Consider the following 14,799-nt stretch of genomic DNA (forward strand, 5'->3'; position numbering starts at 1 on the left):
ATTTATGTTATTAATTTTTATTTTTTGTGCATGTTTTATAATGTACATAATATATTAGCACAATACATATATTGGGGGTGCGTGCTCAAAAATTTTTTACTGATAGGGGTACGTGATCAAAAAAGTTTGGAGACCACTACCTTAGACCACTGAGCTGTTTGCAACTTCACTATAATGGTACACTGGCAGTAAACAATTAATGACAGAGAAACAATGTAAATAAAAGGTTAAGTCCTTTGGCACTCAGAAGCAGATAGATTATCTTGGTTTGACAGCTACAGCTGAAGCAATAACCACAACACTGTAGTTGGCCAAATGTTATACTTGAAGACTATCCCTTGCATAATAACTGTTGAAATAATTTAAGATTCCCTAAGGATAAATCTGGCCTGTTACAATAGCAGACAAAGTAAGATCTTATCTCCAACTGTGTGGGCATAAAAGACAGTGATTTGAGCGACTGTATTTAAATAAATCATGCATCTTGTTCCTCTGTTACAGATTCAGATTCCCCTTAAGCCTCCCAGCTACCAAAAGACCAAGCCAGCATTCACTTCAGCAGCAATTATCCATGGATTCTGGTCTTACTCTGTTTGGTTCAGGAATTATTAAAATAATTCATAAGAGCTGGATACAAAAAGGAAAAAAGTATTCTACAAGGGGGAAAAGTTGGACTTTTTAAAAAATCTTGGGGGTGTGAAGCAATTAATTTATGATCTACAAATAAAATCAGATTTGCAGCACATTTATTTCCCCCTCATCTATACTTTTGGCCAACACTTTGTGCTCAGATTTTTAGGTATAGAAAGCAAACAACCACTGAAATACATAGCATAGTAAAAACCATGTGCATACATCAATTTATGAATGGTTTCTCCATCAGAACAGTCTGCCTCTTCTCCAAAACAAAGGAGAGAGAGAAATGAGATCTTTCTTCATTGAAAAGGCACCAGTCACCACGCCCCCATCTGCCTGGCTTGGCACATATTTAATTCTCGTATGCTGTGGCACTTTGCTAGGGATGTTGATCACTGCTACAAGTAAATCCTCTGCAGAACAGCTAATCTTTTTTGTGTATATCTGGGCCCTCCAACAGAAATGTATTAAACTACAGCTTGGCAAAGAACAAGAGAATATAGGTCAAAAACGTTCTCCCAATATCCTGTATTAATTGCTTCCAGGATATGGAACTTCAGTTTTAGATTTCCTGCTTCTTGCCAGCACCTCTTGGCGGGTCTTGAATTCTTACCATCTCTAAGAGTTAGATACCGTCTAAGGAAATTTGCAACTTGCTTACTCACTCTTTGCTACTAAATAAGAATATTTCCCAAGTAAAAGGAAAGTTCTTTAGTCCATTTCTAGAATTTAAACATCAAAAAAGATAAAAGAAAACAAAAGTGAATCAGTAGTGCGTGTAGATTGGGTTCCTAGGTGCTAACATAATACAATTAACAGTAAAGCTTCTTTCCTTCAAGACACTAAATCAACTTACTCATTGAATTACCATCTTTCTGAGCTAGCAAGCAGATTGCCTTATGAATGAATGTTTTTGTTAGATCATCCTTCCAAATACTTGCTTGGGGCAATACCCATACCCCTTCCTCAGAAAAGCATGTAATCTCCAACATGCTGTATATCTGAGAAGCATAAGCATTACTTTAAATACAGTTCAGCAAACCCTGTAGTGACCTGCAGTGTGTCTTATAAAGACCATAACAGCATTTGGGACTGTTCTATATTCCTACCATAAAGGAATGTTCCAAGAGATAGACCATCATGAATTAACATTTATTAAAGATTAGCAACTGTAAAAGATTAACTCTGTTTTAAGGAAAATAGATGGAGAGGGACTGAAGGCAAATTTGGGGCACCTAAATAAGGCAATGAAATAAGCAGCTTGATTTTCATGTGTTGCGTACCCAGAACTCTCATTGGGTTTTAAGTGCTCAGCACCTCCAGAAGAAATCAGGCCATCTTTTGTGATGTCAAACATTGACCACTGAAGTCTGAAAATATTTAAGTCACCAAAGTGACTTGTCCAATAAGAATCAGCCAGTTACCAACATTTTGCAACAAGTTAGCAACAGCTAGAACCAAGGTCTCAGAGTTTTGACTCAGTCCATACAATTCAAAGCTCTTTCACCGTGCATTAATTTAAAAATATAAATTGGCAATTAAATCTGCTAGCCCTTGTAGACTTTAAAAGCTGGCCTCTAACAAAGATCCAGTCCTGAAAAGATTACCAGCCTTGGAGCTTGTTACAATAAGTAGTTCCTATTAAAGTCAGTACAAGCACTCAAACAGTAAACCCTATAATAAGTGATGTTTGCTCTACCCAGCTTGGAGGATAACTATTTCTTCATGTGATTCAGCAGGTACACAGATGAAACATTCTGTCTGTAGTTGCGTCTGCTTTGACCTGATTAACTGTGTTCTTCCTTTTATCTTAAAAAAGGTTTCAATAACAACATTCTATACTATGAGTAAAGGTCAAAATTATTTACATTCAATGTCTAATACTTTTATATTTTTCTGAACGCACTGAGAAAAAAATACAAGAAATAGAACTCACTGATGAAAAGAGAAATGGCAGATAAACCCAGATAGCAGCAGGAAAACAGAACTCTCCGCTCCAGCTGATGAATTGGGAGTTAATAAATGTGCTATGTTCTATATACGTTTTCACATATATAGTAGGAAGGCTACAGCTATGACTTGTAATTCAAGGAAAGCAGCTTTTTTGGTGCACCAAAATGACTCTGCAGGAAGGCCAAGTTGAAGATAACAGATGCTGGAAACACAAAAGGAAGTGCCCACTGGACTGTCACTGACTCTTGCAGATGCCCAAACATCAACTGGAAATGCCAGGAAATCCTTTGGGTTTTCTCTCAAAGGCCTCCAATGCTTGCAGTGCAAATGCCATATTTAATGCATTTAGTAGAGTTTTTGAATAAATGAGTAGGCATAACCTCAGTGAAGTACAAATGTGATCCAGAATAGGGAGAGGCAAATTATTTCAGATGACTGGAAACTTCACCTGAACACTCAACCAAAGGTTTTAAGTTGTATTAGACAGTTACTGTGTTTCTGCTTCAGTTACAGCTTTCCTATTTCAAGTTTACACCAAAAGCATGGTCTAAGGACACAGGCAGGCAAGGTTCTTTGGGTAAATGTGATATCTTTTGTTAGACCAACTAAATAGTTGGAAAAAAGTTCTTTGCAAGCTTTCTGGCACAAACACACTTTGTCAGGCATAGGGGGACTCTGCTGGTATGATATGGTATCCAAAGTAGAAAAGAAGCTAATTTACAACATGCAGGTCTGTGAAAATGCAAATGAGCTCATCTACAAAAGGTGTTATAAGTTCCCTAGAATAAGACCCAATTATTAAAGAGATCTTTTCAGAACCCCCCAGCCTAGCCTTTAAACAAGCACCAAACCTCACCATGCTGATCACAGTGGTACAATCACCCACCACTCTGATCACAGCTATTTTTGCAACTCTCTACAAGGTAGTGCCTGGGGCTGCTTCTCCAGTTGATCACCCCTTAGTTATCCTACTGAATAAAATACTGCCTATATAATATGTATGCATACATCTGTCAAACAGACCAAGTGAGAAGATACGTTTTATGGATCCATGATAAAATGTGTGGATCACACATTGTTTTTATTTAAAATGGTAAGAAACAGACAACATGCACAATAATTGTTCTCCTCCTCAACCAGCTCCCACATTTCAGACACCAGTTTATTTCTCCACCTTGAGTAACTGGTATACGCTACCTTCTTAGCTAATTAAAAGTTTACAATGCTAACACATGGCAACTTCAATGGAAAAATGTAGTTTCCTCTCTGCATATTTGTATTATGACCCATCCATTTAAAATAAGCAGCATTTAATGAGAAACTGGAATTCATTAAAGCCAAAAGAGCTTGATGGTTTGTAACCATTTTAAAATAGGATTTATTGTGTGTCAAAAAGTGTTTTTTTGATAGTAATACCTCTTACATAGACCTCAAACTGCTTTACAAAAGGTAGCTCTTTTTAAAGATGGAGAAAGTCATCAAAAGGTAAAAATGGTTTAGCTTAAGGTCACTTTACCAGCCAGTGGTAGAACCAAAAATGTTCAGTGCCCTGCCTGCTAGGTCACAAGATGCTACTAAACTTCTACTCCCTTTCTCCACTACTATTACATCTTATCCCAATTCTTTAAAAACAAAAAAACCCCCACAAACCTGCACTTGTGACCCTGATTCTTAGAGCAAGAGCCAGAACTGGGAACAAATTAGGAATGTCTGTGACCACTCCCATGTGACTGATGCAATAGGCTATGTTCTAGTCAGCTGTCACTGTCAATTCTGTAGATACCTTATTCTGTACAGACCTCTAAAAAAAAGGCTGCTCAACCCCCAGCCCACAGAGCCACGTCTTTCAGCCCACAGGGCTCCCTAAGGGTCCAAAAATTTGGCAGTGGTGGAGCATGGCAATTTTAATTGCTGTTTCCCAGCTGCCAAATTTCTGGACCCTTGGAGTGCCCCACAGACCAAACAACATGGTCCTGCAGGCTAGATCAGCAGCACTGAACCTAGAATCTGGCTGTGTTATCTGGCCCCATATCACTCATCTGAGTCATGAGGCCAAAAGGTTGAGCACCACTGCTCTAAAAGAATTCTGATGCACTATGTTCTCAGCAGTATCTGATCACTTTGTATATTCATTATCCATTTTTCATTGTTTTGTGAGGCTTGCATGACTTAGTAATATGATCTGGATATAAAGAAAAACTTCTTTACAGTTTGTGTGACCAGACTGTAGAATAGATTTCCGACAGTGGTGGTGTGGGCACCTACCTTGGAGATGTTCAAAAGGAGACTGGATGCACACCTTGCTGGACCTATTTGACCCCAGCAGTCTGTCCAGCACACAGCAAGGGGCCTGGACCCAATGATTTCATGGGGTCCCTCCCAACCCTAAACTTCTGTGAATATGTGAAATTTTGGGACTTTCTTGTGTCCACACACACTGTTTTTCAGCTAAGATATTTAGATTCCAGAAGTTTCAACCTTTGGTTGTACATCTGAGCAGGCTGGATAGCAAAGGCCAATAACAAATACATCCATGTTACTGAACAGGTAGAAAGTAAACAATAACAAGCATATACTGAGAGGAAACTTTAGCACAAACTTTCATATTTTGCAAAGCATAGCATACAATTCAGATTATTTGATCACTTGATATTCTATTGCCTTTAAGGGAATCACTAAGCTTTACTAGTACTACTTAATGTATTTAACTCACTTCAAAGACAAAATCCATCCAGAGAAACAATGCTGCCTCCCAGCAGGGGTCCTTGTCTGCTGAAAGACTGTGATGGGACAGATGGATAGAGCTTTCTTAACACAAGAGCCCAAAAGATCGTATTACTGAGCGGTGCAGGCCTCAAGGCAATGAAGACTGGATAAAGGATATATGAAATGATCAGAAGGTGCTGAGAACATAGGGCATATTAGTTCTTTGAGGGGTCTGTGGAGAATAAAGTATCTGTAAAATTGATACAATGACAGCTAACTAGAACTGTTACATCAATCGCATCCAACAGACATGGATTTGGGTTAACTAAACAGGGCAGGTTATTATACTTTAAGAGAGAACAAAAATGCTTAAGTCATGATTGCTTTGATGAGCTGAGGTCAGCACAAAGGAAATCCTGGGGATAACCAGCTTTTGTCCTCCCTGCTTCCTGCTGGCTCTGAGGCATACCAAGATAACTGCAATGGGTCTGAGGGATGTCTCTGCTGCTGTGCATATGAGCATGACCCACTAAAATACAAATGTGGAAATGCTGGTTATGTGGAACAGTAGGACAAGACTACAAAGTGAGCAAGGGAAACAAAAAAGCTCCGGTTACATGCTCCAGCAACTGCAAAAATGATCAAGAACCCCTTGAGAAAGATACAACATTCATGTTTATATGTGCCAGCATCATAATTTTTCACTTGCCTGATGTCCCTAACAAGTAATCATTAAGTGTTCTCAATGGCTTTTGCCCCTTCACATGATAGTTAACACATTCAAATACACACATACACACACAAGCCTAGATTTTAAAAGGTATTTAAGCATCCAATTCCCCTTTAAAGGACATGGACATACAAATACCCCTAAGAAGCTTGGAAAAATCTGTTGTATACTATTAGCTCCATAAATACCTGCCTGTTCATATGCACAGCCAGTTCTTCCTCCACCATGGAATCACTCTGCATTATGGAAGAGTTATGTATGTAGGTCAAGCAGCAAGCTATGGCTGTTACCAGCAGAATCTTCCTCAGCCTGATCTTGCCTCAAGTTGCTTGGCATGTGATCCCTCACATCTTATCTATGAAAGGAGTTCAGCAGCTGGGCCTCCAGGTCTCAAAACACAGGGAATGTCTATACTCTGTCAAGTCAACCTTGATAGCACCTTCAACCAAAGAAAGCCAAACAAGGAGCTTTTGCCCATCTACATAATACCAGTAAGATGCATCAGGAAGCTGAAAAATGGCAAAGGAGGAAGGAAAGCACACAACATTCTGGACCTGTCGTATCTGTGGAAAAACTTGCAGAGCACAGATTAGACTCTTCAGCTATCTTAAGATACCCCCCACCAACCCCGGTAAACATTATCGTCATATTGAGGGATAGCCATAAACCCCCTCCCCCTGCCCCCCCAAAAAACAACAACAATAAACCACCACATTCTGCTGCATCACATAAAGCAGACCTCTTCTAGGATTTGGCTTGTGGACAGCTTGTTTCTCTGTCCTGCCTTCTCTCTACGTATGGGCTTTCGAGAGAGGAAGTGGGGTGCAAAAGGGCCAAAAGACAAAACAGGGAATTGTGGGATTGCCAGTAGTGGACTTCCTAAACTCCTAGTCTACAACATGCAGACAGATTGCAGTCACATTGCAGAGATAAGCACCGTTAAGGCAAAAGCTAACTGTAAAAGCAAGCAAAACCTAGCTAAGTAAGGCAGTGCAAAAATCCAGCACAGCTTCTAGGGCCAAGGCAGACTGCAGCCAAGGGTCAAACTGTAAACCCCTTTGTTTAGATGGCCAGCAGATATAGCCTTCTAGACAATCTTATGTCTGTTTAGATCCACTGATAGGGTTGACTGTAAAAGACATCTAAAGCCCAGTGACTCCAACTAGCTTCTAATCAAGTTCTAGAAGCACAAACTCAGGATAACATAGAAACTTCTCTGGGCTGAAGAATAATGAAAGCAGCTGTAGACTGCTGCAGAGAATGAAAAGATTAGCAAGATAAATATCAATCACATGCCAACGTTTGGCCTAGGTGGCTGCATTTAATTGTACAATACTCCCCCTCACGGGACATAAAATTCAGAGCTGTACTGAAAGAAGCCATTGGTACTCCCACATACCTGATTGGTGAATCATCTGAATAAAATTATATTAATAAAGAGCCTTGAAACATTATAATCCATAAAAAGAGCACATAAATAGGTATGATTTCTCACTGAAAAAAATAGCTCAGCCTGAATCACCATGTATCAATTGCCACACAGCCTGTTAGCAGTCCATAAAAGCAACATGCCCACACTTTTTTTTTCCTAAAACCAAGAAAATTGTAGTACATATTATATGCAAGGAAAAGGAATCCCCATGGCTCTGAAAATTTGTGGGGTAGGAGAGGGTGCGGCAAGAGCAGCATCTTATAGATTCATAGATGTTAGGGTCGGAAGGGACCTAATAGATCATCAAGTCCAACCCCTTGCACAGGCAGAAAAGAGTGCTTGGTTCATAGGACCCCAGCCAGGTGCCTATCTAATCTCTCAAAGACCCTCAGGGTAGGGAAGAACACCACCTCCCTTGGGAGCCCATTCCAGATTTTGGCCACTCTAATTGTGAAGTTCTTCCTAATGTCCAGTCTAAATCTGCTCTCTGCTAGCTTATGGCCATTATTTCTTGTGACCCCCAGAGGCGCCTTGGTGAGCAGAGCCTCACTGATTCCCTTCTGCGCCCCCATGATGAATTTATAGGCAGCCACAAGGTCGCCTCTCGACCTTCTCTTGCAGAGGCTGAAGAGGTCCAGGTGACCTAGTCTCTCCTCGTAGGGCTTGGCCTGCAAGCCCTTAACCATACGAGTGGCCCTTCTCTGGACATTCTCCAGAGTATCCACATCCCTCTTGAAGTGTGGCGCCCAAAACTGCATGCAGTATTCCAACTGTGGTCTAACCAGTGCCTGGTAGAGGGGAAGTATCACCTCCTTGGTTCTGTTTGTCTTGCATCTGCTGATGCATGACAAAGTGCAGTTACCTTTGCCGATGACTTCATCACACTGACAACTCATGTTCAACTCAGAGTCCACTAGAACTCCGAGAACTCTTTCCGCTTCCATGCTACTGAGCAAGTCATTTCCTAGGCAGTAGGTGTGCTGGACATTTTTCCTCCCTAGGTGAGCACTTTGCATTTCTCCTTGTTAAATTGCATTCTATTGTTTTCTGCCCACTTGTCCAACCTGTCCAGATCTGCCTGTAGTTGTTTCCTGCTCTCCGGTGTGTCCACTTCTTCCCACAGTTTTGTATCATCCGCAGACTTGGACAGAGTACACTTCACTCCCTCATCCAAGTCACTGACGAAGACATTGAAGAGTATCGGTCCAAGGACCGAGTCCTACGGGACCTCACTGCTCACGTCCTTCCAGGTCGATACCAACCCACCCACCACCACTCTCTGGGTATGACCCTCTAGCCAATTTGCCACCCACCGGACTGTGTAATCATCCAAGCCTCTTAATTTGTTCACCAGCATGGGGTGAGATACCATACTGAAGGCCTTCCTGAAGTCCAAGTAAATGATATTTACACCCGATATCTACCTTCCCCCTTCCCACCCACCCAGATTTCCAGACCCATGGGGAGCCCCATTCCCCAAATGCACCACATCAGGACTGCACACAGGGATGGTCTGCAGCCCCAGCCCCACTGCGCCAGAGCAGACCAGACCCTGCCACACAGCCCACAGGCCTCAGCCCTGGTGCACAGCCCCCACACCTGGAGACCTCAACCTCTGGTACTTACCTGAACTCCATGGTAAGATGTTTTTTCCTTCTTATGGCCTTCTAAAAAGAGGATGCGTGTGAACAAATATGGTATAAATACCTTATGCACCCCCAAATTGAGCAATTTGCCTCCATTCTTTCTTCTACTAAACATAAGTAGCAGTGATAACAGACACAGATTAAAACAGATGACGTGCAAAAGAGTACATTTCATCTTTATTTTTATGTATATATATATATACACACACACACACGCACGCACACATCACCCTTTACATGCAGTTCAAGTGCAGTTCTCTTCAACTCCAACACTAAGTGCCATCTACATCTCTTGCAGGGCCCTGAAATATCTGCCTGTGCATACAGCAATAATATACAATCCTTGCCTTTTCAACCATAGTTCTCAAGCAAGTTTCCAATGTGCACTGAGCATTACACCTTTTAGCTGTCAAATAAGGAAAATGCCGCACACATGGAAGATTAGGGAAAGGACCAGGACTTTCCATTTTCCAGCCCAATGCACTATTCACAGGAACCCACTGCCACCCCACTGTTATTCTCAACTAAATCATGGACCTGGACACATCCCAATCAGATGAGATGCCATCTAATATATACATATGGTCAGGAAAGCATGGCATTTAATGCCTAGAATATTCTCTACTTTACACATGCTGCAGTCCCATTGGTTGAAAAAACATTAAGACTTATTCCAATGTGTTCTTATGCTTGAAGTTTCATTTCACAGGGCAATGGCATTTCAATGGTATTTCAGCTGTGAAATAGGATCCCCAACCATGGGAAGGAGCTTTATAATCATTTGTCAGAATCGTCATTGCAGATCCTTGTGGCAAGATTTTTGACTGAGAAGAAAGGTTCAGAAAAAAGGAGAGACACAAATACCCTGGCAAGAAAGCAAGGAATAAAAGGAACACAAGAGCACCTTGCTAATAAGATAAGGATGATATGAGAAGAGCTACCTTCCAAGTTGTTTCCTGCTACAAGCCTGGTTCTGCAGAACAGGAGCAGGGCGGGGGTCCAGAATCATCAGTTCACACATATTTGACAAAGAAGTCAGTTCACACATCACTGAAGGACAGACTTAGGCCTTGCTTACAGAATCTACAAGGAAACTTCTGCATGCAAGCATGCTCACAGCCCCTCTATGGCAGTAAGACCCTCCTTCCTGGTGGCAGGATCATACCACCTTTGGAGAGGCAAGGGTGCTTCATGCTCTGGCCAGAATTCAAAATATGGGGGGGAATGGGGCTTAAGGGGGATGAGCCCCCCAAAAGGACAAGAGCCCCCCCATAGGAGATCAGAGCCCCCACCCCACTCCTTTCTAAGCAGCTCAAGCAGCAGCAGCGGTGGCTACTTCCAGCTCCCACTGCTGCAGACCCCCCAAAAGAGTCGTAGTGCAATTTCAACCCTGGATCTGGCAGTGCACCTGCCATAAAGGAGCGAGGCAGAACCACTAGACATGGAGAGTGGAGTATAGGCTCAGGCAGATTTCGTTAGCAGCCACTGCTGGTACTTGTTTGAACTTCCATACCAGGTAAGCAAAAACAGCCCCGTCTTCAGGCTCCTAACCAGCTATGGGCTCAGTCCTGCAGGCCTATAGCCCTTCCCCAGCCAAGCAGATTCCAATGGGGTTAATTTCAACCATGAGACTTGCAGAATAAGACTCTTTCTTACTGACACTGTTCTGCATTAATGTACAGTAATAGACACATCACACAAAGTAATGCATCAGAACATCACGAGATGTGTTCAGTCAAACCATACAGATCTCAGAGATGCAGTTTGAGGTAAGAGACAGATTCGCTCATGAGGTTTCCTGTCAGGCAAGAAATGCCACAAGACACCAGCCCACTGCAGTTATCTGTCCCTCTGCTTCCAACCATAAATACAGGCATACATCTGGAAAATAGGGCTCTGTACACTACTCCAGCAACACGCTCCAACCCCCAAGTCACTTGAGTTGAGATATCAGTTTGGTCCTAATTTTGGACTTGTCCACATTGGGGAGATGCAGCCACCAGTATGCCTGCATCAACTCTATCTGAGAGAAAAAGCTACCATGAGGACTACAAGAATCTGGAACTTGATTCCTTCTGCTTTCCCAGTGCAAAATAGCTTGAGTTGGTTGACTTTACAAACTAAAGATATCTCTTAGACAGGGGTTCGAAAAGGGTTCCTGTAACAAAAAAAAAGGCAGAAAAAAGGTGGCTGGCTGAGTGCATCTCGAAAAGATTAATACAGCTGGGAGTTCCCTGTAATATTAGTAATGTATTCAGATGCCAAGAACTTGGGATAAACATCTAGGGTTATCTGAAACTAAGAACTAGGGTTAATTTTTGGCTGAAGGGTCGCACTCAGAGGGTGGTGGTGGACGGGTCATATTCGACCTGGGGGGAAGTGGGCAGCGGAGTCCCCCAGGGCTCGGTCCTTGGGCCCACGCTGTTCAATCTCTTTATCAGCGATTTGGACGACGAGGTGAAAAGCAACCTGTTTAAATTTGCTGATGACACAAAATTTGGGGTGAGGTGAGCACGCTAGTAGGGAGGGAAAGACTGCAGCAAGACTTGGATAGGTTACAGGGGTGGGCTTGCAAAAACAGGATGCGCTTCAACACTGACAAGTGCAGGGCGCTGCACTTGGGCAGTAGTAACCAGCAGCACACTTAAAAGATGGGAAACTCCCTTCTTGAGAGCACGGAGGCAGAAAAGGATCCTGGAGTCATCATTGACGCCAAGATGAACATGGGCCGACAACGCAAGGTCACGGCAGGGCTAACCACACCTCGTTGTGCATCCACAGGTGCATCTCTAGCAGGGACAAGGAGGTGATCCTCCCCCTCTATGCAACGCTGGTCAGGCCACAGCTGGAGTACTGTGTCCAGTTCTGTGCGCCCCACTTCAGGAGGGATGTGGACAACATTGAGAGGGTCCAGAGGAGGGCCACCCGCATGATCCGGGGACTACAGGGCAGACCCTACAATGAGAGACTGCGGGACCTGGATCTGTTCAGCCTTCACAAGAGAAGGCTAAGGGGGAACCTGGTGACAGTCTATAAACTCACTAGGGACCAGAAGAGTTTGGGAGAGACCTTGTTTTCCCTAGCGCCCCCTGGCATAACAAGGAATAACAGCCACAAATTGTTGGAGAGTAGGTTTAGATTAGACATCCGTAAGAACTACTTCACAGTTAGGGCAGCTAGGATCTGGAACCAACTTCCAACGGAAGTGGTGCTGGCTCCTATCCTGGGGGTCTTTAAGAAGAGGCTTGATGCCTACCTAGCTGGGATCATTTGAGCCCAGTTCTTTCTCCTGCCCTGGCAGGGGCTCGGACTTGAAGATCTGTAAGGTCCCTTCCGACCCTACTTTTATGATTCTATGATAATTTAGTCTGGAAAACAGAAACTGAGGGGGGATTTGAAAATGGTCTAGACGGTACCAGATAATTACTCTCCATGACTTTAAAGGCCAGGACTAGAACACATGGCCTCAAACTGCAGCAGAGGAAATTTAGGTTGGAAATTAGGAAGAATTTTGTGGCCTGTGATCCTTCCAGCCCTCTAAATGCTAACCAACTGCAGGCAATAGCAGTAACAAAGCCTTCACACATGAACACACTGGGAGGTAGAGTCCAGTATTTTGCTGTATGCATAAGGAGCAACAGCATGTTGGAGTCCATGTGATACAGAGCATAAAAACAAGAAACTTTTTATAGAGCACCTTCCACAGCATAGCCCAGGGGTGGCCAACCTGTGGCACAGGTGCCACAAATGGCATAGGCAGCCTACATGTGTGTGGCATGCGGTAGATTAGGGAGGGGACAGGTAACATGGAGGCAGATAGGGCAGGGTGCAAAAAGCAAGGCACCAGATCAAGCAGGGAGCACAGAGAAGGAAAAAGAACAGCATCTTAGGCAGGGAGCATGAAGCCCTGCTTTGGGTATGGAAAAAGGATCAGAGTGGCACTTGGCTGTCAGAGTGCAGGGCTAATTTCTGGCACAACTGCCAAAATGGTCAATCTCCACTAATCTATCCAACTAAAGGCAGACCATTTTCCAAGAGGGCTCTTTGATTGCAGTAGCACTACTTAAAGCAAGGGCCAGCAATTATTTTGGGCAGAGGGCCGCTTACTGAGTTTTGGCAAGCCATTGAGGACCATATGACAGGCAGCCAGGGGCAGATAAATATTCATTTTCTAAATTTTTTAAGGGCTCTGCAGGCCAGATAGTATGGCTTGAAGGGCCACATCTGGCCCGCAGGCTACATTTTGCCCACCCCTGACTTAAAGGGAAAGTCAGGCCCAGCATATGCACATGTGGTGAAAGGTGGCATAACAGACCTAATACTGAACCTTGTCACTCCCTCTGGAGAGTGGTGACCTATCCAATTTCAAAAGGATTAATAAACTGTCACCTTAGCTTTCACTTTGCATTTTGCTGATCTATGCCACTGGCAATGTTCTCCAGGAATCAGAGTAAAATGGGAGTCTTAATCCAGATGAGTCCAAGAGTTTCAGATTAGGAATGGGCTAAGATTTAGGTCTTAGAACTAAGCCATCCAGAGGTATAAAGTACAGTAAGCTACCCAGAGAAGTAAGAATGATGTTCTGATGATGATGGACCATAAATTATGCAAGAGGAAAGGATTTTTTGGGTGATACCTTTCATTTGACCAACTCTATAGTTGGACTAAATTTAGACAAGCTTTCAAAAGCATTCTTCTTTAGGTGACCAGAAATTTTAACCCTGAAAAATGCTTTGCATAGACAAGCTTGGCTAACTATCCCAGCTATAGAGCTGGTCCAATAAAAGTTATCATAAAAAAATATCGTTGCCCCTCAGAGAAATAAAGCACTCATGCAGTAATATAGCCAGAGATGACTGGACTGGGACTCAGGAGACCCCAGATCTAACCACAGCTCTGCACAAGGTGTATTGTGAATTCTTTCCACTTTCCTGTCCCTCATTTGCCATATCTGTAAAATGGAAATAAGATACTAACCTCCTTTGTAAAGCCCTTTGAACTAAAATGATGACATACTATTATTAGGACCACTATTGCTGCTGCTGTTGATGGTTAAATAGTGATGATTTGCCTGTCAGCATACACAACACAGGGAATCGATGCTAATTTCTATGAAAGCTGGGAGAAAAAATGCTACTGACTCAGATTATACCATTTCCTTCATCAGTCTTTCATCCTCAACTTCCCTTGGATTAGTGTGCATGCTGTCCTACCTAGGTAAGTATCAAAACCTAACATTAGTCAGGTAGAGTTCCATTAATCAAATATTTTGCATCATATTAATATTGATTACATTATACATAATAAATTGCTCTTTTCTGCAACAGTTCCCTCACCCCTAATCAAGCTTTCAATTACAGGAAGTAGCACTTAGGGATTAAGACTGGTATATTTCTATCACGTACTCCCCCACACAGGCCTTATATATAGCAACAGTAATAGGTTTACTTAGTCAGACACCTGCTGCTCAAGTGTTTCCAACAATCTGTTCTGAAAGGTGAAAAAAAAACTTTGCAAGAACAAAAGAAGAGAGGTTTGCAGTACATTTCAGTAAAGAAACGTTACCCATTTGACAGACAAGTGATGGCGGGAGAAGTGAAGGTGGGTTAAAACTCTGTTACAGACGATGATGAAAGACAGCTATAACCTGAACAGCATCCTGTATGTTACCTGAGAACAGCTAAGGGTTCTGATCC

The 14,799-nt window shown here is 42.7% G+C and overlaps 1 protein-coding gene across 3 annotated transcripts in view; it reads right to left on the minus strand.

The window, feature by feature from the left end:
- Positions 1-14,799, minus strand: part of PARVB (parvin beta) — a 112,134-nt gene that overhangs the window by 89,131 nt on the left and 8,204 nt on the right. The window contains exon 1 of one of the 3 annotated variants that reach the window (XM_019544324.1): positions 2,573-2,670. The exons of the other annotated variants lie outside the window; for them this stretch is intronic. Coding sequence (XP_019399869.1) covers position 2,573 — 1 coding nt within the window. The 5' untranslated portion in view covers positions 2,574-2,670. Of the gene's footprint in view, positions 1-2,572; positions 2,671-14,799 lie in introns of those variants that run through there. 3 annotated transcript variants of the gene reach the window in all.

This window comes from Crocodylus porosus, unplaced genomic scaffold (genome assembly GCF_001723895.1).
Source record: "Crocodylus porosus isolate Cpor-Errol unplaced genomic scaffold, CroPor_comp1, whole genome shotgun sequence".
Classification (NCBI taxonomy): Eukaryota; Metazoa; Chordata; order Crocodylia; family Crocodylidae; genus Crocodylus; species Crocodylus porosus.